Below are 26,859 nucleotides of genomic sequence, written 5' to 3' on the forward strand. Positions count from 1 at the left end.
CTCCTTGTCTTTCATTGTATCTTGAGCTCTCTTAGATGTCTCCTCTCTAGCTAACCTATCTGCCAATCTATCCATCTCTTCTTGTAGTTTGTGCCTTTTCTCCTCTTTCTATTGTTGTATCACCCACTCTGTGTTACCTTGCTCCACTTGTAGTTTTCTTCTCTTTTCTTCTTCTTTCTTCTTCATTTGCATGTTCCTCTAGATTGAGTCTAACAAGCCTGGCATGCCCTCCAACTACCTCTCTAGGTCACTACTTTCTCCTCTTGAGCTTTTCTCCTTTCTTGACCTAGGCTCTTCTTCCTCTCTTCAACCACTGGGATGGGTGCATTCTCTATGTCATCCTGTATGTTGTCATGGGAAGCCGCACCTCATCTTTTGGTATTGTCGATGTGAGGAAGCCGTGTTTCACCCTCAGATGGTGGTTGTGTTGTGGGAAAGCCGCGTCACGTATTTAGATGTTGACTTGTGCTAGCATCTTTGTGCAGGCTTGTGTCCTGCTGTCCAGGACAGGTCGTTAGGGAATAAACCCAATGTTCACATCAAAATCCCAGCAACTGCAGAATGTGTTCCTTTTGTCAAATCAGTTATTTCATTGGGTATCAATGTTAATGTCACTCATATATTCTCCTTGCCAAGGTATGAGGCTGTTGTAGATGCCTACATAGAAGGTTTGGAAGCAGCGGCAATAGCAAATCTGGACCTGTCAAAGCCAATATAGCCTCATTCTTCGTTAGCAGGGTTGATTCTCTTGTTGGCAGAAGATTGGAGGAGATTGGAACCCCAGAAGCACTCTCTTTACGCGGGAAGGCAGCAGCCATAGTCCAGGCTGCGTTGGCCTACACTCTTTACCAAGAAAAAATTCTCTGGGCCTCGCTGGGAATCTTCAAAAAGTCGTGGAGCTATGAAACAAGAACCTGATCCTATCATTGCAACACATTAAGGTTTTATGATGCGACTGTTTAGCAGATCTTCACTGTGGAAGACTCAATTCTTTTATGAATTTCAAGTTGTTTCTCCTTCCGTTCATACTCTTGCCTAATCTTGCGCTTCTCAGCCTCAATAATTTGCAATTTCTCAATGTTGAACTGCTATACAGGCTTCCAGCACCCTGAAGATCTTCAACAACAACAGAAGACACTCCCTCAGCGCCCAATCACTGTCGCTTGATCTGTCTATGATGAGCTCGCTTACAAGCCCTTATGTCACCTCCTCCAGTAGACCAGACTAGTCATCAATCTTGCCATCGGCGCCTCTTGTAGTTGCTCCCGGCAACAGAGATGCAGTTGGAACTGCTGTGTATAAAATCTTTCATTCAGAAATTGATTCGATTTTGTTTTCACAACCACTTGACATGAGCAGAATGTATCCATAATCCAGCCAGTTGAATGATTCTGTTTAGAGTGTATCTGGGGGGGAGAGGACTTTTTCCTGCTCTGATACCATGTAAAAAACCAAAGAAAGAGACGGTAGGCCATAAGGGTAGCAACCATGCTCCCTCTTCCATTCATTACCTTCCACACTCAAAAGTAAGTACAACACACCACACATACAAAGATTAGGTAACCTAAATGTAACTATGATTAAGTCAATATGACTCAACCTTATTCAACTAAGGTAGACAACTGAACCAAGGTTTATGAACTTGACTCTCAACATCCTTACTATATGTTAAGGGGAGGTCGGGGGCTGCTGCCACGTGGCAGCCCCTGACCCCCCCTTCCCTTTCGGCGGGGGTGCCACGCGTTGGCACCTCCGTCGCCCGCGACTCGCCCGCTGCCCTCGCCCGTGTCTTCTGTGCCGTCGGTCAGCGTGTCGGCCCGCGTGATCCTCGCCTCGGCCTGCGTGGCCCCAGCCGCACGTGGATAAGCCTCCTCGGCCTGCGTGGCGCCCGCCACCTCCTCCTGCAAATCGTCTCCTCAAGCTCCTGTGACTCGCGAGTATCGTCTGCCTCGACCTCCTCGACTTAATGCCTCGACCTCCTCGACCTGCGTGGCGAAGCCTCTACCTCCTCGACCTGCGTGGCGAACGAATCGCACCCAGCCAACTCTATATAAAGAGCTGCTACGACTCGCGAGTTTCTTCTGCTATTGTGCGTGTGCGACTCCTCCGAGTATCCATAATCCACGTCTGCCACCATTGCTGGGAGCGACTGCTGCAACTTCAGCGAGTGGCTTCAGCAAGCGATTGCTTCTGCAGAGGTACCTCATTATCCTCTGCCTATTCCTCATCATTTGAGTGCCACTACCAATAGGATGATTCCCACACACACACACACACACACACTCTCTCTCTCTCTCTCTCTCTCTCTCTCTCTCTCTCTCTTTGTGGCTCCACCCCCTTAAAACATTCTATTATAGAGTAGGGGTCTATCCCTCTCCTGCTGAAAACAAAGAAAACACACACACACACACACGTAGGTATACATACTCACCTTCCCTTTCAATGACACACATACACACACACACACACGTAGGTATACATACTCACCTTCCCTTTCAATGACACACACACACACACACACACACACACACACACACACACACACACATACACACACACACACGTAGGTATACATACTCACCTTCCCTTTCAATGTGCCTTAAAAAAATATTTTATGTGTAGAGGCATTGTTTGAGTGCCGCATAAGATTGGAGTTAGGTTAGCTAGATCCATACATTAAAAAAATATTGTAGGTTTGGAGTCATTGTTTGAGTGCCACATAGGGTAGGAGTTAGGTTAGGTAGATTCGTAGATTAGTTACATCCATACTGATCTCAACCTCCATATTTGAGTGCCACATAGGGTAGGAGTTAGGTTAGGTAGATTCTTACATTATAATGTAATAGAGGTATGGAGTCATCATTTGAGTGCCATATATTAAAAGAACGTAAATAAATATTTTATGTGTAGAGGCATTGTTTGAGTGCCGCATAAGATTGGAGTTAGGTTAGCTAGATCCATACATTAAAAAAATATTCTAGGTTTGGAGTCATTGTTTGAGTGCCACATAGGGTAGGAGTTAGGTTAGGTAGATTCGTAGATTAGTTACATCCATACTCATCTCAACCTCCATATTTGAGTGCCACATAGGGTAGGTAGATTTGTAGATTAGTTACATCCATACTCAGCTCAACCTCCATATTTGAGTGCCACATAGGGTAGGAGTTAGGTTAGGTAGATTCGTAGATTAGTTACATCCATACTGATCTCAACGTCCATATTTGAGTGCCACATAGGGTAGGAGTTAGGTTAGGTAGATTCTTACATTATAATGTAATAGAGGTATGGAGTCATCATTTGAGTGCCATATATTAAAAGAACGTAAATAAATATTTTATGTGTAGAGGCATTATTTGAGTGCCGCATAAGATTGGAGTTAGGTTAGCTAGATCCATACATTAAAAAAATATTCTAGGTTTGGAGTCATTGTTTGAGTGCCACATAGGGTAGGAGTTAGGTTAGGTAGATTCGTAGATTAGTTACATCCATACTCATCTCAACCTCCATATTTGAGTGCCACATAGGGTAGGTAGATTTGTAGATTAGTTACATCCATACTCAGCTCAACCTCCATATTTGAGTGCCACATAGGGTAGGAGTTAGGTTAGGTAGATTCGTAGATTAGTTACATCCATACTGATCTCAACCTCCATATTTGAGTGCCACATAGGGTAGGAGTTAGGTTAGGTAGATTCTTACATTATAATGTAATAGAGGTATGGAGTCATCATTTGAGTGCCATATATTAAAAGAACGTAAATAAATATTTTATGTGTAGAGGCATTGTTTGAGTGCCGCATAAGATTGGAGTTAGGTTAGCTAGATCCATACATTAAAAAAATATTCTAGGTTTGGAGTCATTGTTTGAGTGCCACATAGGGTAGGAGTTAGGTTAGGTAGATTCGTAGATTAGTTACATCCATACTCATCTCAACCTCCATATTTGAGTGCCACATAGGGTAGGAGTTAGGTTAGGTAGATTCGTAGATTAGTTACATCCATACTCAGCTCAACCTCCATATTTGAGTGCCACATAGGGTAGGAGTTAGGTTAGGTAGATTCGTAGATTAGTTACATCCATACTGATCTCAACCTCCATATTTGAGTGCCACATAGGGTAGGAGTTAGGTTAGGTAGATTCCAACACACACACACCTTTTTTTTGTTTTTTGAAGATGGTCTTTGTTTTCAGCAGAGAGAGGGAGAGACCCGTACTCCACAATAGAATTTTTTAAGGGGGTGGAGCCACAAAGAGAGAGAGAGAGAGAGAGAGAGAGAGAGAGAGAGAGAGAGAGAGAGAGAGAGAGAGAGAGAGAGAGAGAGAGAGTAGCTTGAGTGCAGCTTACCTGATCACTTTTTCTCCTTGCACCAACCTATCACTCACCTCAACCTCCTTGGTGAGTCCTTTTGTGTAATGGTAGCCATTTCTATAACTTTCTTAAATAGGTCAAAGTTCAAAATAGCAAATGCATCTTTCAAAACTAAAGATTCATACTACATTAAAGTGTTTTGATATGAAAGTGTGTTAATATTATTTCTTAATGTGTTTATGTGTGTTATTAATTAAAGTATTATGTTTGTCATTACATTGTTAAGGTGTATTACGCGTTTTAAGTGTTTGATTAATTAATGTGTATATGTGTTTTAGTATAAAAAATATGTGATAACATTGTTATGTTTGTGTTAAGAGTATGTCTTCATATGTATATATGTGCTAATAATATTTTAATTAATATTTTGTTCATTTTAGTTGTAATCAATGCTTGAATACTTTAATCAACCTCCTTGGTGAGTCCTTTTGTGTAATGGTAGCAAATGCATCTTTGATAACTAAACATTTGTGCTACATTAAAGTTGAATGGAATGTATAATAGGCATTTTAGCCCATGTGCAAGACCCAAACCCCCATGTGAAAAATGCTTGCATGGTTTCAAATTCTCTATGTTATCTTTACATCATAAGGATGATATTAGTGGTTCATATTGATCAAGTGCTATGACTTTTTTTTTCCAAATAATAGACATTTTAGCCCATGTGCAAGACCCAAACCCCCATGTGAAAAATGCTTGCATGGTTTCAAATTCTCTATCTTATCTTTACATAGTAAGGATGATTTTAGTGGTTAATATTGATCAAGTGCTATGACTTTTTTTTCTCCAAATAATAGGCATTTTGGCCCATGTGCAAGACTCAAACTTTACATCTTAAAAAGGCTTGCGTGGTTTCAAATTATCTATCTTATCTTTACATCATAAGGATGATTTTAGTGGTTAATATTGATCAAGTGCTATGACTTTCTTTTTCCAAATTGAACTTAGGAATCCAAAGTTTAGTAGACTCAATAAAATATTTTTGGAAAGAAGAGTCCCACAATTTGAAGCACAACTATAAAGTCCACATATGATTTCTCACATATTCAGTGCATAACTCTAGGTCACATTCTTTAGGTTCCTTCTAAAAGCTATATATTTGATAGCTTACAAACAATAAAGTATAGCTCTAAGTCTCATATTCTAGGTGAGTCCTTTTGTGTAATGGTAGCCATTTCTATACCTTTCTTAAATAGATCAAAGTTAAAATAGCAAATGCATCTTTCATAACTAAAGATTTGTGCTACATTAAAGTCTTTTGATATGGAAGTGTGTTAATATTATTTCTTGATGTGTTTATGCGTTTATTAATTAATGTGTTATGTGTGTCGTTACATTGTTAAGGTGTATTACGTGTTTTAAGTATTTGATTAATTAATGTGTGTATGTGTTTTAGTATAAAAAATGTGTGATAACATTATTATGTTTGTGTTGATGTGTGTGTGTGTGTGTGTGTGTGTGATCTCTTAATACTTTGTGTAACCATGGCAGTATGGAGCATGCTGAAACATCTGATGCAAGAAACAATGTCCATGTACCAGACATTGTTTTGTGTACTCCCAATGCACGAATGAATGTGGTAAAGCCAAAGACATGGCTAGGAGGAAGTCGGTACAGCATGCCCTCAAACGTGTCAAAGGACACAACACTTCCGTTGTATCCCTAAAGATCCTGCATCGGTTAGATGCAATTGAGAAGCAAATCAAGAGTTTAAACAAACGTCAAAGAGCTTCAAACTCCTTCTGTCAAAAGTTTGGTGATCGCCTTCAAAGAATCGAAAAAATCCTAGCAGAAAAATATGAAGGAGGCTTGGCTGATGGGATAATGTTGCAAGACGAGATAGATGAAATAAAGGGCTATATAGGAGAAATCTATGAGTTGGTTCACAAGCACTGGCCAGGGTGTTCTTTGGAAGACCATGCAGAAAAGTTGCGAGACCTTGCTAAGAGCAATAATCGTCTAGAGGATGGAGTGTGTGAATTACTGGCTCAAAGGAATGCAAGCGTGCTTGCACCTGAGAGCATTTGCCTCGATGTGCATGTCACTTCTCTAAAAGTTTGCCTCAATAGGTTCTCTGCAATGTTGAACATTTTGAATCGTCGCATGAGTTCATCATCCAATGCATAGTGCTCTTAGCATATCAGGCGATTTCAATAACTTTTTGTCGGATCCTCTGATAGATATGTCATTCTATTGTTGGGTTTGAGAATTTTCATGTCATTTGGACTTTTGTATGCCCCATGATAATGACATAATATGCTCTTTCAATTTATATTCTTGCACATGTAAGATTATATTGTTGCTTATGTGATGTTATAATCTTCAAATTTTATATTGAAATAGTGTTTAGAACAAATTTATCTTGAAGGAAAATCTTTGCTAAAGTCTTCCCTAAAAGATATGAAGATATTTTAGTACGCAAGGGGCATAAAAGTATGCAATTACTAATATCAAAGTACATTTTTCTTTTTATATCAGGTTTTTCTCGGCAATGGTACTTCCAACACATTCTGTGCCTAGAGATCGTGTATTGCGTGCACGTAGAGAAACGCTCAAAATTACTAGACATAAACGTAGGCACGTTGCAAGAGTTAGGACTGAATTACATGTTCGTGACCATGCAAGATATATGTATGAACAACATCATGCAAATGGAAACTATATGGATGTCGGCATCCCAAATCAGCTATATCAAACCAATCAATTTCGCGCTGCATCTTGCTCTGCTGCTCATGATTTGGTATCCTTTGAGGTTCAGATGTCTACCGCAACTCGACAATACAATCCTAATGGTGGCTTGAGTGTGCGTAGGCAAATGCTTAATGTTACGAGAGCTGAACGTATGCACATGGCAATAGTTAGAACAGAATTGCAACAACTGCATCATGCTACCACAGACAGAGATAGATACAATAGCATCCAAGCTACAAATGACCAAATGCCAGTTGCACCATTATTGCCGTTGAAAGTTCAACCACCTCCTATTCGTCAAGGGGACAATGCAACTATCCACAATATAGATGTTGAGATGTTGGATAACCATGAATTGCTACCCTTCGAAGTGGGGGTACGTAGCACAAGTCCACAAAGAAATGGAAATACAAATAATCCAAATGGTGGATTAAGAAATTGTAGGCAAATGCTTGATGCTACTAGAGCTGAACGTAGACACAGGGCAAGAGCAAGAACGCAATTACAACAATTGCGTCGCACTACAACAAATACAATTGATATAAATGCTCAAATGCCTGGTGCACCATTACTGTCCTTAGATGTTCAATTGCCTCGCCTTATTCAAGAAGAGAATGAAGCTATCCATAATGCAGATGCAAATACTGAGATGCTACATGACCAGTATAATATTCAAGCTGCTATGTTTCTACCTCAAAATGGTGGATTTTGTTCAATTCTCCATGACATGCCACCTAATTTGGATATTCATCCATCAATAACAATTTTGCTCTTCCAAAAACCATATTTGCATGCAATTGGTACCCTTTGCAAGGTTTGTCACCATTGCATGGCTAAGTTGTGGCACGATGAAACTAAAACAATGTATACAACTTCGATTGGAAAGCATTGCTGTAGAGAAGGGAAAGTAATTTTGCCACCTCTACAACAACCACCACAACCTCTGTGTAATTTGCTTGATGGCACACATCCACAAAGCAGAGAGTTCAAAAAAAATATACGTGCTTATAATAGCGCATTGGCTTTTGTTTCAATGGGTGCAAAAATTGATGAGCTTTTGCCTCAAAATGGAAATGGTTATACTTTTCGAGTTCATGGATCAATATATCACCGGATGGGTTCCCTATTGCCAAGTGAGGATGGACAACAAATGCCAAAGTTTGCACAACTTTATATTTATGACACCGATCATGAGTTATTGAATCGCATGGGGGTTTTACCTGGGCTTTTGCTAGACTTACTACAAGAGCTTCAACAAATGATGCATGATCACAATGCATACACACAGGCCTTTATAGCAGTTGGTGCAAGCTTGCAACGCAATCCATCAGTAGAAATAAGAATGTCCATTTTTCTGAATCGATCCACGTCTAGACGATATTCAGTTCCCACTGCAAGTGAGGTTGCTGCGATCATGCCTGGACAAGGTGATGATGATACACTTGATCATTGTAGCATTCAAGTTCGCACACGACAAGGCCATTTGATTTATGTTTCTAACTTACACAAGGCATATATGCCACTATTATATGTTCTTCTTTTTCCAAATGGAGAGGATGGATGGCATACTAAAGTTCCATATGCATTTATTGATGCTCATATTAATGCCAATAATCTTGCAAATAAAGATTGTGTCACTCAAATGCAATATTACGCTTTTCGACTTCAGATTCGAGATGATACTAATGCATGTCTTTTAAGGGGTGGTCGCTTGCTACAACAATACATTGTCGATGCTTATTGTAGCATTGAACAATGTAGATTGGCTTGGTGTCATCATAATCAAGCAACATTGCGAGTTGAAATGTATAGGGGATTGGCTGATATGGTCAATGGTTCAGATGCAGTTGATACTAATATCGCTGGGATTGATGTGGGCAGGAGAATAGTATTGCCATCTAGCTTTACAGGTGGACCAAGATTCATGTACCAATTATATCAAGATGCTATGGCAATTGTACGTAGCAAAGGTAAACCTGATTTATTTATCACCATGACATGATATCCTAAGTGGTCTAAAATTACAGATGCTTTGTTGCCTGGTCAAACTGCACATGATCGACCAGATTTAACTGCTAGAGTTTTTCATTTGAAACATAAGGACATGATGCAGTCAATAGTGAAAAAAGAGTTGTTTGGTAAAGTTGCTGGATATGTGTCCGTCATAGAATTCCAAAAGAGAGGCTTGCCTCATTCACATACGCTCTTGATATTAGAACCACGCTTTAAGCCACTAGAAGCACATCATTATGATAGATTGGTGTGCGCTGAGCTGCCTGATAAGGAAAGGTTTTCGGATTTGTATCGAATTATTACTAAATGTAACATACATGGTCCGTGTGGTGAGTTCAATCCAAAAAGTGCTTGCATGGTGGACGGAAAGTGTATAAAGGATTATCCAAAAAAGTTTATACATACAACTACAGTTGATAAATCTGGTTATCCTTTATACAGACGTCGAGAGGATGGAAAAACTCATAATGCTAATGGTAACCTCTTGGATAACCGATGGATAGTGCCTTACAATCCTTATTTGAGTTCCAAGTATAGTGCTCACATAAATGTTGAGGTTTGCTCGACAATTGCAGCTGTCAAATATTTGTATAAATATGTATATAAGGGCCATGATCGAGCAACCATTTGGTTTACAAGTACGCGTGGTTCTGGATCCAATGATATTGCCGCAGAAAATATTGATGCACAAAATATTGATGAGATTGAGAGGTACTTAGATGCACGATATATTTCAGCTTCTGAAGCATGTTGGCGAATATTTGAATTCAAACTTCATGATGAGAAACCCGATATTCAACGATTGCAAATACATTTACATGGAGAGAATACTGTTTCCTTTCGTGACTTTGATAACATACGTGATGTGGTGCAAAATGAAAATGCTCAAAAAACAACTCTCACAGAATGGTTTACATGCAATCGTTTGCACCCTGATGCTAACACAGTTCTCTATCAAGACTTTCCAATGTTTTGGGTTTGGAATGCACGCAAAAAAATGTGGACAAAGAGAAAGCAAGGAAACACATGTGGTCGAATATACTTTGTTTCACCTACGTGTGGAGAAAAATACTATTTGCGGTTACTACTCACTGTATGCAAGGGGTGCACATCCTTTGAGGCATTGCGTACGGTTGATAATGTGGTATATTCAACTTTTAAGGAGGCTTGCATTGCAAAAGGAATGTTGGAAACAGATGATGAATGGCAAATGTGTTTGCGTGAAGCTGCATTGATGCAAACCGGTGCGCAATTAAGAAATTTGTTTGCATCCATCTTGGTATTTTGTTCGCCTGCCCGACCTGGGGCTCTATGGGAAGAGTTCTTAGGTCCGCTGACAGAGGATATAAAACATCGACTCTCCTTACAAAATAGGCGAAATGTCGATATGCAAGATGAGGCCAATAATCATGCATTGATGCATATTCAAAAACTTTTAGATCAACATGGTCGCAAATTGACAGAGTATCATGGATTGCCTGAGGTGACAATGTAAGAGTATACAAATCCTTTGATCCTTGATGAACAACTATATGATAAAGTAGAACAAGAGAATACATTCTTAACAATGCAAGCTTTGTTGAATGATGGACAAAGAAATTGTTTTATGGCAATAATGGATGCTATTGATAGTGGTTTGGGTAAACCATTTTTCTTAGATGGCCCAGGCGGTTCCGGAAAAACATTCCTATACAAATGTTTGCTTGCAAAGCTTCGCAGTCAAGGTCGCGTTGCAATAGCTACAGCATCCTCTGGTGTTGCTGCATTGCTTTTGCCACATGGTCGTACTGCCCATTCAAAGTTCAAAATTCCATTACAGGCAGATAATAATTCTACATGCAATATACCTGTTCAAAGTCATCTTGCAGCACTGTTAAAAGAGGCAAGTCTTATTTTGTGGGATGAAGCTCCTATGTTGCATCGTAATACCTTTGAGGCACTGGACAGAACTTTAAAGGATATAATGCAGTGTGATATGCCATTTGGTGGTGAAGTTATTCTACTAGGTGGAGATTTTAGGCAAATATTGCATGTTGTACCAAAGGGTACCCGTGAGGATATTGTCGGTGCTGCTATATGTTGTTCCAATTTGTGGCAATATTTCAATGTTTTGAAACTTACACAGAATATGCGGGTTGCATCAGATGAGGGTCAGTTTGTTACATGATTGCAAGACATTGGAGATGGAAAAGATTTGACACATACTAATAATATATTGCAAATTCCACCTGCATTGTTGTTAAAGGGAGGATCTATGCAAGACTTGATAAATTTTGTCTATTGTGAAATGAATTGTGTAATTGATTACAAAACATTCTTTAGTGGACGTGCCATTCTTGCACCTCGAAACAATGATGTGGAAATGATAAACAATCATGCATTGCAGCTGATGCCGAGAGAGGTTAAACAATACTACAGTGCTGATTCTCTGGATAGAAGCGAGGAGAACTCATTCCTCTATTCTGTGGAATATCTAAATTCCCTTGACCTCGGTGGAGGTATTCCTCCTCATATCTTGCTACTCAAAGTAAATGCTCCAATAATATTGCTCAGGAACTTGAATCCTTCTAAAGGTTTATGCAATGGTACTAGGCTGGTATGCAAGGCTTTCAATAACAAGGTCATTGATGCAGAGATAATTACGGGGGCCAATATTGGTGACAGAGTTTTTATCCCGAGGATAACTTTCATCCCAACTACATTGGAACTTCCTTTCTCAATGAAACGCTTGCAATTCCCAGTCCGATTGGCATTTGCAATGACAATCAACAAATCTCAAGGCCAAACATTATCATGTTTGGGAATATATCTAAAAACCCCAGTCTTTACTCATGGTCAACTCTATGTTACTTTCTCCAGAGTAAAGTCTCCGGATAGATTGAAAGTCTTGATTAATGAGAAAGAGGACATGATAAATGGTACAATCAATATTGTATATAATGAAGTTTTACAGAAAGTATTGTAACCTCTGTTTTTTCAAAAGTGTAATGTTTGTTCTCTCATATTATATTTGCATAATGTTTTTATTTTAATACAATCAAAGCCTTTTTTTCTTCTTTGTTCACATATCTATAAAATGTAGTGTTGTACTTTCTTATGCTCTTTTTCAGTAGTGAGTTCTTCGTCGATGAAAAGCAAGTTTGACTTATTTTCTCTGGTTTAATACTTTAATGTTTTAATCATATCCCTCATGTATGGATAGATATTCATGATTTTATGTGAAGTTAGACGTATATTTGTTTTACTATATGAGAACATTGTGTTTAAATTATTTCTACCATAAAAGGTATTTGATCTTTCTATCATATTATATTTGCATTAAATTTTTGGTGCAATATCATCAAATTTTATTTTTTACTTTTTAATCATATATTTTTATGTTTTCTAATTTTTATTGATAGATGGCCCAAACAGTATTTGAATATTATCGTGCCTCTCCTTATCAAATGAGACTTCAAGAAGCATTGCGAACTATTGCTACGGATGCTATTATCCTGAGAACTTTGGCTAGGGTAATCGAAAGATTACCCAATGATGGATTTACTAATGGAAACACTCCTTTATATATAGAAATTCTATATTTTGGATGGATCCAATGCTACTATGTTAGACAAACAGATGTTGAGTACTTCATATCTCGGTCCCATACTAGACACGTACCGAATGGCTGGAGTAAATGGGAGTTTAAAGATTTATCATGTTTTGTAACTTTACATCAGTTTCATCCAAATTTCGCCGACTGCTCTACTAATGTGAGAGCTAATCATATCACGTCCCCAGGTAATACTTACCATTTTTATTAATTAATGTTTTGCTTTATAAATTTAATATTCTTATTTTTAAAGTTTTTTTTTTCGTTTTTAGATGTTGCAGCACAATCTGGGGCGGGGCATGTCACAGCTTCGCCCACACATGTTCACCGTGCTAGATCCACGGTTGATAATTCATCTAAGAAGAGAAAGCTTTCTTTTCAATAGTTGATTTTCTACAATACAACTATCTTTTTGAAAACATTTTATACTTTCTTTTCCATTTACCTGTTGTCATAGTTGGAATTCTTTCAGTGATATTTAAAAATCACTTTTGCTTCAGTTATGTTTTTCAATTATTATGGTTGAGATAATCAATGTTATTGTGTTGAATTATTAGATTTTTTAATAAAGTTTAAAATTTGCAAGACTACTTGATTCATTTCTAAGTTTTAATTTGTTCACACATTCTTCCAATATTGGTCCCCGTAATTTGCAAGACTACTTGATCCAGTTTTCTTGGACTTATTTCTAAGTTTTCTTTACGAATAAGTCCAAGAAAACTGGATCCTTGCCATAGGAACTTCCTAGAGAGTGAAACTTTTCAAGCCTTACGATTGTGCATGATTGCTTTAGAAGTGAAGGGCACATGTAGAAGATTGCATGTTGATAAGAACTTGTGGATATTTTGTATTCTACCCATGGATTCTTGACCATCTAAAGAGTTTCAACATAGGATAATGGCTTTGAGGGGTTCTTCACCATTTAAATAGTTTGAACACACATAGGAGAAGAATGGATTCTTGACCGTTTAAATAGTTTCAACATAGAATAATGCCATGAACAATGCGGAATGCTTCGTTCAACGAATTGGCAGGCTTTTAAGGTTAGGATAGCAAGTTGTTGTTGTGGGTAGGCAGGATGGCTCTCTCGCGTATCTCTCGCCCAAATCACATGGCTGGGAGACTCTGAGACTCTGAGAGAGAGAGAGAGAGCAAGCAGCCCCTCCTCCTCATCGTCCTCGTATCAAACAACGCTTGTTTTCTCCTTCCCATGTTAATTACGTGCTTTCGCTCTCCTCCTGGCGGAAACCACCCATGCTGTTACTCGCCTTCTTTCCCACCTTTTCCAAAACCAGAAAAGGAAAACAAGGCACGTCTCCATCAATCCTATTTTTCCCAAGTTACCACGCTTCATACCCCCACCCAAAAATAAATAACTAACATGCTCATCGTGATCATGTAATTGCTTGCTTGCCTCTAGGCCACACACATGCTTCAAACTACACACTATACAACTTACAAGTATTTCGTATTATTAACTAACACAATGACAAGTGCTTCCAAGGGACCTATGGGCCATCCGCGTTTGGCTTTCCTCGTCATACATCCAACATGCTAGAATACCCAATAGCTCTTGGCTCCACTAGGATGGTCACCAAGATGGACATTGTAATCGAACCACTTGTAAAATCCGTGGTCAAAGGTCTGGGCATCCCTTGATTTCAAGTATCAATATAAGCCTTGATATTAAATTTGTACACAATCATTTCGTGTCTGAGAAAGAGCCATGCCTAACTCTCTTAGATTTTATATCTTCAAATTGAAGTTGTTTCATTAGTTGAGCTCTACTTTCAATGTAACTAATTGGACCATTTTATCAACAAATGTCTTGAATCAAGCAACACATAAATAATAATGTAAGGAAGGGAAAGGCTATATAGCTAAAGACCACACGATGATGAGAGTAAGTTACCTATATTTCCAAAAGTAATTCTAAAAAAAAGGTTGAGCATTAAGTTATCCATTAACTATAATTGTACAATTGAGGTAGAGAGAGCTATTTTGACATGATTCCAAAATGACCAAGTTCCCCTCTTCCTTTCATGCAGTTGTGCTTTGTGATTGCACGTCATATTTCCAACAACTATGAGAGACTTTGTATGGGATCAATATTTAGTTCTTTGTAGTTTATTGTTGAACAAGGTAAGTCTCTAAAGTATTTTTGATATTGTTTAAGTTTCCCAATGCTAGTTAGTGATGGCAATAGAAATTTTGAAAGAATCTTTTTTTGCAAATGTTGGATGGATCACATGATCAAGTTTTTGGTATGTCGAGGAAAGCTAAAATAGTGGGATAATCTCTCTTGAATATGGGAGTGCCCCTTTATGATCAATGGCTTTAGCTCATAAGGATTGGAGTCATGCACTCTAAGGGTAATACTTACTAAATGAACATGCCCTTTTTCATCAATGTCTTTGGCTCATAAGGATTGGATTCATGCACTCTAAGGGTAATACTTACTACATGGACATGCCCTTTTTCATCAATATGTTTGGTTCATAAGGATTCTATTATGAGCTTTAAGGAAAATGCTTGTTGGATGAGTATGCTTTACTATGATTGAAATACTACAACAAGGTAATGGGGATTACAATATTCACATAGTTGGGGCAAAAGGGCCTTCTTGGTTCCTAAGATTTCATTCAACCATGAATTTAAGGAGATGTATTCTTCTCCCATTTCTAACCATTTGATGCTACTCAATACATCTAACAAGGTTTATGAAAGCTTTTATTGAAAATCTTGTAGAATGATGCCAAGAATTATGCTATTCAATGTGTACCTTGTTAAAAAATAAGACTTCCCTTATGCCATGTGGTTTGTTCCAACCATTACCTATTCCACAAGACAAATGGACAAATATATATGTATTTTATAAGTTGTCTACCACCTATAAAGCATAGTTGGAATGACCTTTATGTACTACCAAATTGAAATGAGTAAATATCTTATGTTATGTGGTGAAACAATTCATGGAAGTAGTGGTGTGTTTGTGTATATTTCCATTTCAATAAAATAATTGAGTCTAGATTCACCTTTGGATTGTTAACCTCCATGGTCACTTACACAAGTCCTAATGTCAAACCTATCACCCACAAATAGATCGGAAAAATGAAGATCGAAGGTTATCTTGTTGAAATTTTCTACAACCAATACGTGGTAACAAAGATTCACATTTGTTGGATATTGTTTGACGAAGATATCAACACTCAACCCTAGCAAGAGACATAAAGAATGGAGAGTTTATTCAATATATATAAGAACGACATGAAAAATGCTCAATAAAGTCTCTATTAGCATTCCTTGTGCATGAAGCATGCAAGGAATGCTAGGCCGCTTTGTGATAGCTGCCAACAAAGCAACAAGTGAAGGCCTTTCCTCACTTCTTCTCCTCCCATATACATTCAAGTTTGGAGATGTTAAGATTCTCTCTCCCCTTTTCTATGCATGATGCCAAGGTTTGGGAGGAGAGAAACTAGAGTTACTTTTTTGAGGCCAAATGGTTAGGACCTACAATTAGGTTTTTGGATCAAGGTGTTGAAGAAAAATGTTCGTGGGGTGGGAATGAAGGAGGTTGTGACCTCTCTCTCTCTCTCTCTCTCTCTCTCTCTCTCTCTCTCTCTGTGGGAGGGGTATATATTAGAATTCAAAATGTCAATATGGAGGGGGAAACATTAGGACTTAAAGCTAGGGGTTCATGGTTTCTAAATTGGAAGCTAGGTATGTTTTGCTTCCAACAAATGCATATGCATTATATGTTTGCATTCTACAAACACTTAAGGGGCATGGGATTAGGATTTTTGGTGTAGCTAGGGATTGTAATAAAGGAAGTGAGCTTGGAGGGGAAGCACGCAAGTGGAAGCAAGAGCTATGGTGGAAGCATGCAAGTGGAAGCAAGAACTATGGTGGAAGGAGAGAGAGAGAGAGAGAGAGAGAGAGAGAGAGAGAGAGAGAGAGAGAAGAGATGCAGGAACTCCAATAGTGACAATGTATGATCGGTCTTTCCTTTATTCAAATGTCACTAAAAGAATAAATAATGAAGTGATAGTGATGGACGCCTACCACTCGTAGTGTACAGATGTGCGGATACTATTAGTGTAGCAATACACAGGTGGCTAGGCATAGGGAGATCTTGACAAGGTCAACAAACCTGTCTTCAAAGGCCTCTCTGATGAAGTGGTAACGTACCTCAATGCGTTTCATCTTTGCATGGAAGACCGTATTCTTTGCTAATTAGAAAACACCTATAGAATTTGAATGTAGTGTAGGGACCACATTAGTAATACCAAGGTCTGCCTCACCAACTGGCCTAACCAAAGAGCCTCCTTGCAAGCCTTAGTTGGCTACAACATAGTCAGCCTTGGTAGAAGAGAGGGTTGTGCATTTCTACACCATGGACATCCAAGAAACAACACCTCGAGAAAAGGTGAAGACATAGCTAGAGGTGGACTTCCTACTATTTGCATGTCGTGCATAATCAAAGTCAGTGTACCCCACAACTCATGTATCCTAGCCACCATAATATATGCATATAGTTGTTATACCCTTCAAGTATCTCATGATACCCTTGACGTTATCCAATACCATCTGCCAAGTGTAGCCATATAGTGTGCCACAACTCCCACTATAAATACTATATGTCAGGACAAGTGACTATTATGGTATACATCAAACTACCAACAGTGGATGCATAAGGGATTTTGGCTATCTGAGTCTTCTACTCATCAGAATATGGACAATAGGCCCGACTAATTTTCACATGAGAATGTAGAGGACATCCAATAACCTTACCATCCTGCATATGAAACTGCTCAAGGACTTTTTGGATATACTTCTTCTATGATAGATAAAGGAGCCCCTTTGAGCAATTGCACATGATGTGTATCCCAAGAATGTGTGATGCATGTCATATGTCCTTCATCTCAAATCTCTTCTTGAGTTGATTTTTCAAGGCATCCATATCATCATGAGCTCTCCCAGCAATAAGCATATAATCTTGAGCTAAGTTTTCAAGTCATCCAGCTCATCATGAGATCTCCCATCAATAAGCATATAATCCACATAGAGTATCAAAATCATAAGGCTTCTATCACGAGCCTTCTTCATGTATAAACACGGATCCATAGCACTAGGGCTATATCACAGTGAATGCATAAAAGCATCAAACTTGTGATATCGTTCCCCTAGGTGCCTACTTAAGGCAATAAAGGCTCTTTCTCAACTTAGATACTAGATCTTCCTTTCCTTTTTCTTCAAAGCCCCTAGGCTACTACATATAGATCTCATCATGCAAGTCCCCATGTAAAAAAGCGATCTTTACATCCATTTGATAAAGGTCCAGATCTAGTTGAGCAACCAATGCTAGTATCAAGTGTTGTAAAGGGTGCTCACACTCAACCCTCAAGACCCACGGACCGCTTATTGTTCAAGCATTTCAAGTGAGGACTAATGGCTACCTCTCACATAGCCGATGTGCTATCCCTCTCTACGAGCGTGGTGAGCTTACCTTAATGCCCAAATGAGCTGCCTCCTCCCTCAAGCACACTGGTAGCTCCACAATTCTTGATGCAAGCTCAAGCATTCTCAAGCCTCCACCTCCATACTCCATCCTCCATAGCCATGCACGAGACAAGAGAAGAAGAAGAGAGAAGATGGTGGAGAGCTTCACCTCCTTGATCCCTCACCCTCACATACTCACTCCCTCACACTCTCACACTCCCTCTCTCAAGCACACACAAGCAAGCAAGGAAGAGAAGAGAAGAAGAGAAGAAGAAGAGTCCACTTTTCCACACACCAAAGAATGAGCTCTCATTCACTTTTGGAACTTTATATACATGCCCTAAAATCCCATGGGCATCCATCCCCTTTTTACATGGCCAGTCATGGTCTAGGCCCTTTTTTCCCTTGCCCTAACTTTCTAGCTTAGTCCTATCGCCCGTTCATGGTTAAAAATTGCACAAGAGGGATCCTGGTACTCTTTTACAGAGGTTTTGTCTGCGCCTTTATATTTAAAGGTGCACCTTCTTGCTTTTGGCTTCTTGCAACTTCCATGGTTATGTCTTAGACTCTTGGTGGTTGTTACCATGCTTTTGGATTTTTTTCGAGTCCACTCTCTTGTAGGGCACATTTTCCTTTTTCCCGCCTTGCGCTTTCCTCTTGATGCCTCTTTTTTTCGCTTCCTTTGCTTTGTAGTAAACGTTACCCCCCCTCATAGTTGAGTGCCAGTCCCATGGCATTACTGGGTGGTGAGTTGGATGGTGTTGCCGGGGTAGCTAGTTGGATTTTTGAGTTTGTATACGAGCCCTGGTTGAGGGTGTGTTGGAGGGATTTATGCCTTTGTAATTGAAAATCGTGTTGGATGGATTCCTGTGCTCGCCCTCCGTGATTGCCTTCTCTTGTCTTGTTCCAAATGAGCTTCTTCATTCACTTTTCGACAATCCCATGGCACTGCTAGATGGTGAGTCGAACGGTGTTGCTGGGGTAGCCAGGTGGCTTTTTGAGTTTGTATACAAGCCTTGGTTGAGGGTGTGTTGGAGGGATTTATGCCTTTGAAATTGGACATTGGGTTGGACGGATCCCTCTGATGGCCTTTGTCATTGTCTTCTCTTGTGTTGTTCCAAATGAGCTTCTTTATTCACTTTTTGACTGGAGCTGTTGCGTGTGCCCCTACTTTGTTGCGCTTGTATGGTGATATTGTGGCATAAGATGGGGAGTGTATTGCATGGATGATGGGGCCTTTGGAGCTGGTGGTCGGGGCCATTGTTTGGACCTAGAAAGAAAAGAAGGTGCACTACCTGTGGGTGTGCTCAGTTTGTTGGTGGTGTATGGTTTCGTGCTGGTGGGACTGGGTGCAAGCTTGGGTGTTGTCTCTCATTTGAGGATTTAGTTTGTGCGTAAGAGAGGTACGGTGCGTGTAGCTTAGGGAGACATGTCTAATCATACATCATAGGTGAGTGCTACCTCCCTCGGTGTGTCCTACCCTTGATGTGCCCTAAGTATGTGTTGTGGGGAATCAAAAAGGGCTAGGGAGCTAGAAACGGAGCCAGCCGACTGAGGCCACCAGACGCACCTAACTTGAGAACCCCTAGGTACAGTGATTGTGACCCTTGTGCATCTCGTTGTGTCTACGTGTGATATCTATTTTTGTTTCCATGTTCTATTATTGCCTTTTTACTTTTGACCTCCTTGTCTTTTTATTTCTTCTTCTTCTTATTCTTCTTATTCTTCGTCTTCTTCTTTTGCCCAAGTTACATAGTCGTGATAGAAGTTAGTCTTCGTCATCGGAGTGAGGCAGAGAAGGGGGCCTAATAGATTTGTTAAGGAATTGATGGCATTGGAGGTACCCCTTGAGGTTTAGGTGGACCTAAAGGGTGGTGGTGGAGAGGAATGGACGATTGCAACAAGTGAAGCGACTATCATTCATATCCTCTAGAAGAGCTAAGCAAAATGAAGGTAATAGAGTAGCTTGCATCATTAGTCGAGCCATCGCGCAACTATCTATAGCATTAGGATCAAAATGGAGTACTGGGAGGCTGCACTCCTGTGGGGTGGGGTCTTGCCTAATGTTAAACAAGGTGAAAATTTGGAAAAATCTAAAGTAGAAGATAAGGTCAAGGAAAAAGTAAAATAGGAGATGAAGGCGCGCCATGAGAAATATGGAAACATAAGAAGTGCAGAAAAGTCCTGAATCAAGGAGAAAGGTGCACAAGAAAAAGTACAAGTCAATGCTTTTGTAAAAGAATGCAAGGCGCACCATGATTTATTTTAAGAGTGCCAATGGGCTCTCACCCATGCAAATTGTAAAGGTAGATGGACAGTAGAAAGGAAGCTAGGAAGATAGGAGGACAATGGAAAAAAGGGTCTAGGCTATGGCCAACCATGTAAAAAGGGGATGATTGCCGAAATGGGATTTAGGGCTTTGTATATAAAGTTCAAAAGATGAATGAGAAGCCCATTCTTGTGTGTGGCCAAAAGTGGCTCTCCTCTTCTTCTTCTTCTTCTTCTTCTTGCTTCCTTGAGCTTGTGCTTGAGAGAGGGAGTGTGAGAGTGTGAGGGAGTGAGTGTGTGAGGGTGAGGGACCATGGTGGAGAAGCTCTCTATCTTCTCCTTTTTTTTTCTCTTCTCTTGCTCGTGGCAATGGAGCTTGAGCGTGGAGCTTGCTTGAATTTTGCACTTGGATCGTGGAGCTACCAGAGTGCTTGAGAGAGGAGGCAACTTGATCAAGCATGGAGGTAAGCTCACTACACTCGAAGATAGATAGCGCGTCAGCTATGTGAGAGGTAGCCATTAGTGCTGGCTTGGAATGCTTGAAACAATAAGCGATCTATGGGTCTTGGCAGTAGAGCTTGTGCTTTCCACTACATTTTGGTTCCATTGTCAAGACCCACGGATTCAAGCTTGAGCGCTTGTGCGCTTCAAATCAAGCATCAAAGTAAGGGTTTCATTCCCGAACCAAAGCTTGAGGTAGATAAGAGATTTAGGCGTGTTAATCATCTGAAACAAGTAAATATTTTTGGGTTTGGATGTGTGGATGAGTAGGTTAAAGAAACATGAATGCTATATGGTGATTTTTTTATTGAATTAGATAGGATAAGATTAAAACAATGTGAGCACAAAGTGGGGTTTTGCTGCTATATAACAGGCTGAAACATGGAAACGAAGGGCAAAAAATGAAACCATGGGTTAAATACTAGTAAGAGGAGAAATATTAAGGTGAATGCAGACCTGGGCAGGGCAATAAGAGGCCAGGAGTGGCAAGGAAGCCTCATTTTGCATTAGAGAGAGAGAGAGACCTACTGATCACAGAGAATATCCCACGTTTTGATTTTGGTGTTTTCGACCAATCCAAATAAGTAAGGATCTTCCTTATATGCTATTGATGTGATCTAGAAGAGGGGCCATGACAAGCGCTAGGAGAAATCTGCCAAAAATCATCGCGTTGTGTCGTCGGGCTCACATTGGACCACCATGTCCTGGTCCCCGACTCCCAGAGTCGGATTGTCAAAGTCGGACCACTCGGACAAACCTACTTGGTCCGATCGAACACCCTGAGTCGGACATTCCATAATCAAACCATCTAGAATCGGACGCCTCAAAATCAGACACCTATCAAATCGGACGTCCGATTCCTAGAATCGAATGCACAAAAATCGGACCAAAAATTGCAATCGGACCACACGAAAAATCGGACCACCTTTCGGGGTGGTCGGATTAGACCAGTAGGACCATTCGACTCTGAGAGTTGAACCACCTAGGATCAGACCGTTTGATTTTGGGAATCAGACAAGTTGGGCAGAAGACAGAAGAACTAAGAGTAGGACCACCTCCAAGGCAGGACCTATTGGGACACATTCCCAAACACCTCAGCAAACCCACCCTAGCTTACCAAAGCTAGGAACTAGAGGAAATCGTGACTATGCCTCTTAGGGGTGGACTCTAGTAGCCTGGGGTCGCATAGCCGACTAGGATTGTAGCCCAAGGATTGACCTCTAGACTGTAACCCAACCTTGATAGAGTGTAGAGAGAGCATCATAGACCCCATACTACCCTCAAGGGGGTGACCAGAGACTGTGTGCAGAGCCATATTAGGTCATAGACACGAAAGGGGGATAGCTAGAATTGCATAATCATGTCACAAATGCACCCCACACAGTGATTTCTTCCACAAAAGTGCACTGGAAAAGGACAGAAAGCGTGATTTTGCACCGTGCACAACGGAACACCCAGCACTGAGTGTACATAAGTTGAGGACAGTTTTCAATAACAAGGAATGCAATCAGACTTAATAACTCAAGGAACACACCGATAGGAGAGGACCTCATAACATAGTCGGATGCTTTGGAGCCCCATCAATAGGACCCTCGAAAATGGCAATGGGACAAAAAGGACATCAAAATCGAGGGTAAAGCACTATAGAGCTACTAGGACTGATCCACAACCTTGTGGAGCGGGAAGCATGAACTATGTCAAAAAAAAATGCAAACCAGGGAGACGACTAGCTGGACCTAGGTGAATTCCCGATCGCGGTCCAAGACATGGTCAATGAGTACGACATGCTAACGAGGATAGTAATCCATGGTAGGCCAATGGAGGAGGTAGTGGTAAGCCTGGAGGAAGAGAGGAAAGCAGTTAGGAGAGCACTGTAGGGCATAGTTGCCTACAACCACGAGTAGAGAACTAGGAAGCTGCAACAAGACATAGATATGCATAAGGCTCAATGCGTGCTAGCCTTAGCCAGCAAAAACAAGGCAAGACCAACCGTGGAGGAAGAGAAAGCACTGGAGGCAAACCTCACACTGAGCGAGCTTGTGACCAAGCGCCTCATCGACAACACGGCTGCTACTAAACAGAGTGCGGAAGCATTAGTGACCACACTACTCTCAGGCCTAGGAATTAATCAAGGGGCGAAGAGCTAATAAAAAATCCATGTAGTAGCTAAGCAGCTGGAAAACTACCAGCCTAGTAGCAACTTGTATAGTTTCGTGGAGCAGTTTGAGCAAGTTTGCGAGGTCAACAGTCTCACGGACCTAGCAAAACACTCTAAGCATCTGGGCTTTGCTTAGACAATAAAGGTAGGACATGGCACACTAGCTTGGATGTGGTAGAGTGGGCAAACTTTGCCTAACTAAAATATCTCTTCATTAATAATAGATTCTCGGAAGCAAGATACTCTGAGAACCTCATAGTTTGACTAATGAACGTCAGTCAAAAAAGGACAAGGAGGATATAAGATACTATGTCACTCATGTGTGTAGCCTCTTCAAGATAATCCCCACGAATAAGTGATCAAATGAAAGAGCAGTCTCTACCATGTTCATGAACAGAATCCACAGTGAGGAATTGTACAAGGCTTTGGCAAGCAAATCTACTTTGCAGCGAGACATGTTAGCTAGGGTCTTTGATGAAGCAACTAGGATGGATGACTAGCTGAGAGAGAGAAGCTCTCAAAGCTCGAACCGCAACAGCTCCAATGAGAGGACCAAAACCTCGGGTGAGGGATCAACCCCTAGCATGCAGGACATGGGGAAGAATGTAGATCACGGCCAGGAGCTCATCGAGGTGAGAATGGAGCTAGCATGACTACAAGAATTGGTGAGGAAACCAATGCGACCGGATGTCCAATGTGTGCATTGTAGTAGCAACCACCTCTCGGTCGAGTGCCAAGATCCTAGGTCTAGGCCTTGTGCGAACTGTGGTAGATTCGACCACAATGCCATGTACTGTAGGTTTCCTAGGAGATTCCCCTATGTCCAGTAGTACAACTCGCCATACTTGGGAAATAGGCTGCCAAATTTCCTTGGAAGAGGAGCCCAACTAGCACTTCCAACACCAAATGATACAAAGCCTGTCATCCCTAAGATGAAGATCAACCCGACGGCCACCAGGACCCTACGTGACCCATCCACCAAGTGATGCTCCAGTCCATTACGTGGAGGAGCCTAATGAAGACGAAGCCTACATAAACCCTTATGTCTCGTATGATGAAGAGTGCAACCTAGTCCTGATGGACTATCGACCAGTGCCGGTGATGGCATTACGTAGAGGTAGGGGAAGAGGATTCATAGGGGTAACCCAAGATCCAATCTTATGTTGGACTTGTGGTCACCCTAGCCACATATCATCACACTGTCCAAAGAGAGAACAACTAAATAAGGAAAAAGTCAACCTCAGATGTGTCAAGTGCGGCATCACTTACCTCTTTGCTAACTACCCTAGACAGAAGCCATCCTCGAGCCTGTCAAATGTGCCCATAGTGCCCTTGGGGCTGTTCGAAGTAGAGACATTTAACAGCGAGGACACGTCGATCACGTTGCATGTCATGACTAGAGCACAGACAAGGCAGGCAGAAATATCACTGCTAGGGCCCGACAATGTAGATGTAGCCTCAATAGGAAAAAATAGCTGACGAAGAAGGAGGAAAAAGACTGATGCAAGGGTCACTCTTAAGACTGAGGGTGTGATAATGCTAGTGATTGGCCAAAAGGTCATGAATGCAAATGTAGAAACTACCGCTCCAAAGAAGGCAGAGAAAGGAAGTGCTAAGGTAGGGGAGTATCCCCAACCTAGGTGCCAACTCGAGGCAATTGCCAAGGTCAAGGAGTGGGTAAAAGAAGCCTAGGAGCACCTCAAGGATGCTGAGCCCATCTTAGAGGATGAGATCGAGGATCTCTCTAGTGTAAGCATGCCAATCTCACCTACATGACCAAGGTCGAGTGACGAACCCATGCCACAGGCAGTGCCACTTAGGCCAAGTCTAGATGCCACGGGCCAGCTGATCAATCAAAACCAGTGTCCAAGGAGCACAAACCTAGGAGAGAGACAGACAACGAACAACCTCCTCGCGACCTTAGTGACCACCCCAGTGACCTTGAGTTTAGGAGACCTGCTCAGACATCACCCCACGCTATGGCAGGAATTGAAACACTAGATAGAAGAACTGATGGATCATGCTACCCGCTGACTTGCAAGATCATGATGCAGTCACGCAAATACCCAGTTCGACACTACACTCAGTGCCAAAGTCACTACATGCTAATGCCTTTTGGGAAGGCACTGAGATGTATGCAGTTTTTTCTATCCTAGCCCTAGGAGATGCCACACGGAAAGGAATCGCAAATATCAGGGTGGGAGTGAGTGTGTTGAGCCATACTATGCTCTAGGCTTGGGGAAACCCACCCATCAAAACCGCTAGGTTCAACATCACTCTAGCTAACGGAATGAAAGTAAGGCCATTTGGAGTCTTTAAAAAATTGGCCAGTGAAGATCCAGGAGTCCAGTTCTATGTGAACTTCATTGTCATGAAGGGAGTGGACTACGACATTTTGTTAGGATGACCCTAGATGAGGAACGCTTGAGTCATTGAAGACTGGGGCAATGGTCTAATGTTCTTAGGGAGCCGATTGGAAGTGGTAAAGGTTGAGATAGACACTTGGAAGACAACCCCTATTGACTTGGATGTCGTCTCCTCCATCCTCAAGGGTGACACACCAATAAGGAAGTCTCACGGACCCCTGACCAAATACATTCCTTGCCCTGACAATGAGCGAGATTGGATGCACTAGCAATCATGGATCTCCCATTCTCAGACGAGGAGGAGACGTACAAACAAGATGCAAAAACCGCAAGTGTCTCAAAGGAGGGAACGCATAGTGACCCTCTGTACGATGGCGAGGAGCTTAAGTAGCTGACCTAGACCTATCCATTCCCATGTTCCTAGCAACAAGCTAGAACTGCACGAGACCCTCAACGAGTATCTGGCGGGCAAGTTGATTGGCAATCCCACTGCTAATCTCAAGCCCCTTAGAGACCTCCTGAACACTCCTAAGGGGAGATGGACTAAGGTGCATGACCTAAATTTAATGTACAATTGGGCCTTAGTCACCGACGAAGGACATGCCAAAGACGAGAGTCCGAGGGATAACGAGAAAACAGGAGAAGCCAATTCTAATGATGAGTATGAGGACTGCTACTCCAGCAGTGAGGAGACCAGGGAGGAGGTAGACATCGTAGAATACGACACTGAAGATGAGGACATAGGCTTCTTTAATGGTAGTCGCATAAAGAAGTACTATCCTCCCACACACCCACTACATGAGCCCCCTATGCTGGAAGCCCCAGTCAATGTCCGTGTAGCCACCATCACCAAACTAGAGGATGAGGATGAAGAGGTAGTGGCACCAGCATACCTACGCATCATGGCCACCACTCGGCATACACATGCTTTTGATGTCTTGATTGATGAGGGAGCTGACTTCAATGTCTTGATCTATGCTCAGTGGATCTTCATTGGTTAGCCACAGTTATAGCCCACCAATGCTAAACTCAGCCCATTTGGAGGCAAGTCATATGCACTCCTAGGAAAGTGCAAGATCACAGTCTCTATCAAGTCTAAGAGCCTACCCGTCATCTTCTATGTATTGCCATATACAAAGGATGCAGGTCAAGACACGCTATTAGGACGCACTTTCAAGAAGCAAGCACACTGCAACATGGACTATGATCTGCAGAAGATTCACCTTTCTATTGGCAACATTCAAATCGTGATAGCCTCCAACAAGGGGAACAAGGCTCCACCAAAGCTTGCTATGCCACTAATAGAGCCACCTAGGACCATGCCTAAGGAGGGGGGTCATGAGTTATCACAACCCACCCAGACCACAAAAACACTGCCAACTAAGGCCATTCTCAAGGCCG

General features: G+C 41.3%; 3 protein-coding genes across 3 annotated transcripts; all 3 read left to right on the plus strand.

Moving 5' to 3' along the window:
* Positions 1–6,861: 6,861 nt before the first annotated feature.
* On the plus strand, positions 6,862–10,569 carry LOC148037397 (uncharacterized). Its single transcript, XM_087677104.1, has 2 exons — positions 6,862–9,031; positions 9,089–10,569. The coding sequence occupies exons 1-2, from the start codon at positions 6,862–6,864 to the stop codon at positions 10,567–10,569; spliced, it is 3,651 nt and encodes a 1,216-aa protein (XP_087533230.1).
* Positions 10,570–10,689: 120 nt separating this feature from the next.
* LOC148037398 (uncharacterized) lies at positions 10,690–11,241 on the plus strand. Its single transcript, XM_087677105.1, has one exon. It carries the CDS (start codon positions 10,690–10,692, stop codon positions 11,239–11,241), a length of 552 nt encoding a protein of 183 aa, XP_087533231.1.
* Positions 11,242–11,361: 120 nt separating this feature from the next.
* Positions 11,362–13,051, plus strand: LOC148037399 (uncharacterized). The gene is made up of 4 exons (XM_087677106.1): positions 11,362–12,030; positions 12,476–12,586; positions 12,794–12,854; positions 12,939–13,051. The coding sequence occupies exons 1-4, from the start codon at positions 11,362–11,364 to the stop codon at positions 13,049–13,051; spliced, it is 954 nt and encodes a 317-aa protein (XP_087533232.1).
* The last annotated feature ends 13,808 nt before the right edge of the window (positions 13,052–26,859 follow it).

Source organism: Lygodium microphyllum, chromosome 4 (assembly GCF_053477565.2).
Source record: "Lygodium microphyllum isolate KBCC chromosome 4, Lygodium_microphyllum_v1.1.10, whole genome shotgun sequence".
NCBI lineage: Eukaryota > Viridiplantae > Streptophyta > Polypodiopsida > Schizaeales > Lygodiaceae > Lygodium > Lygodium microphyllum.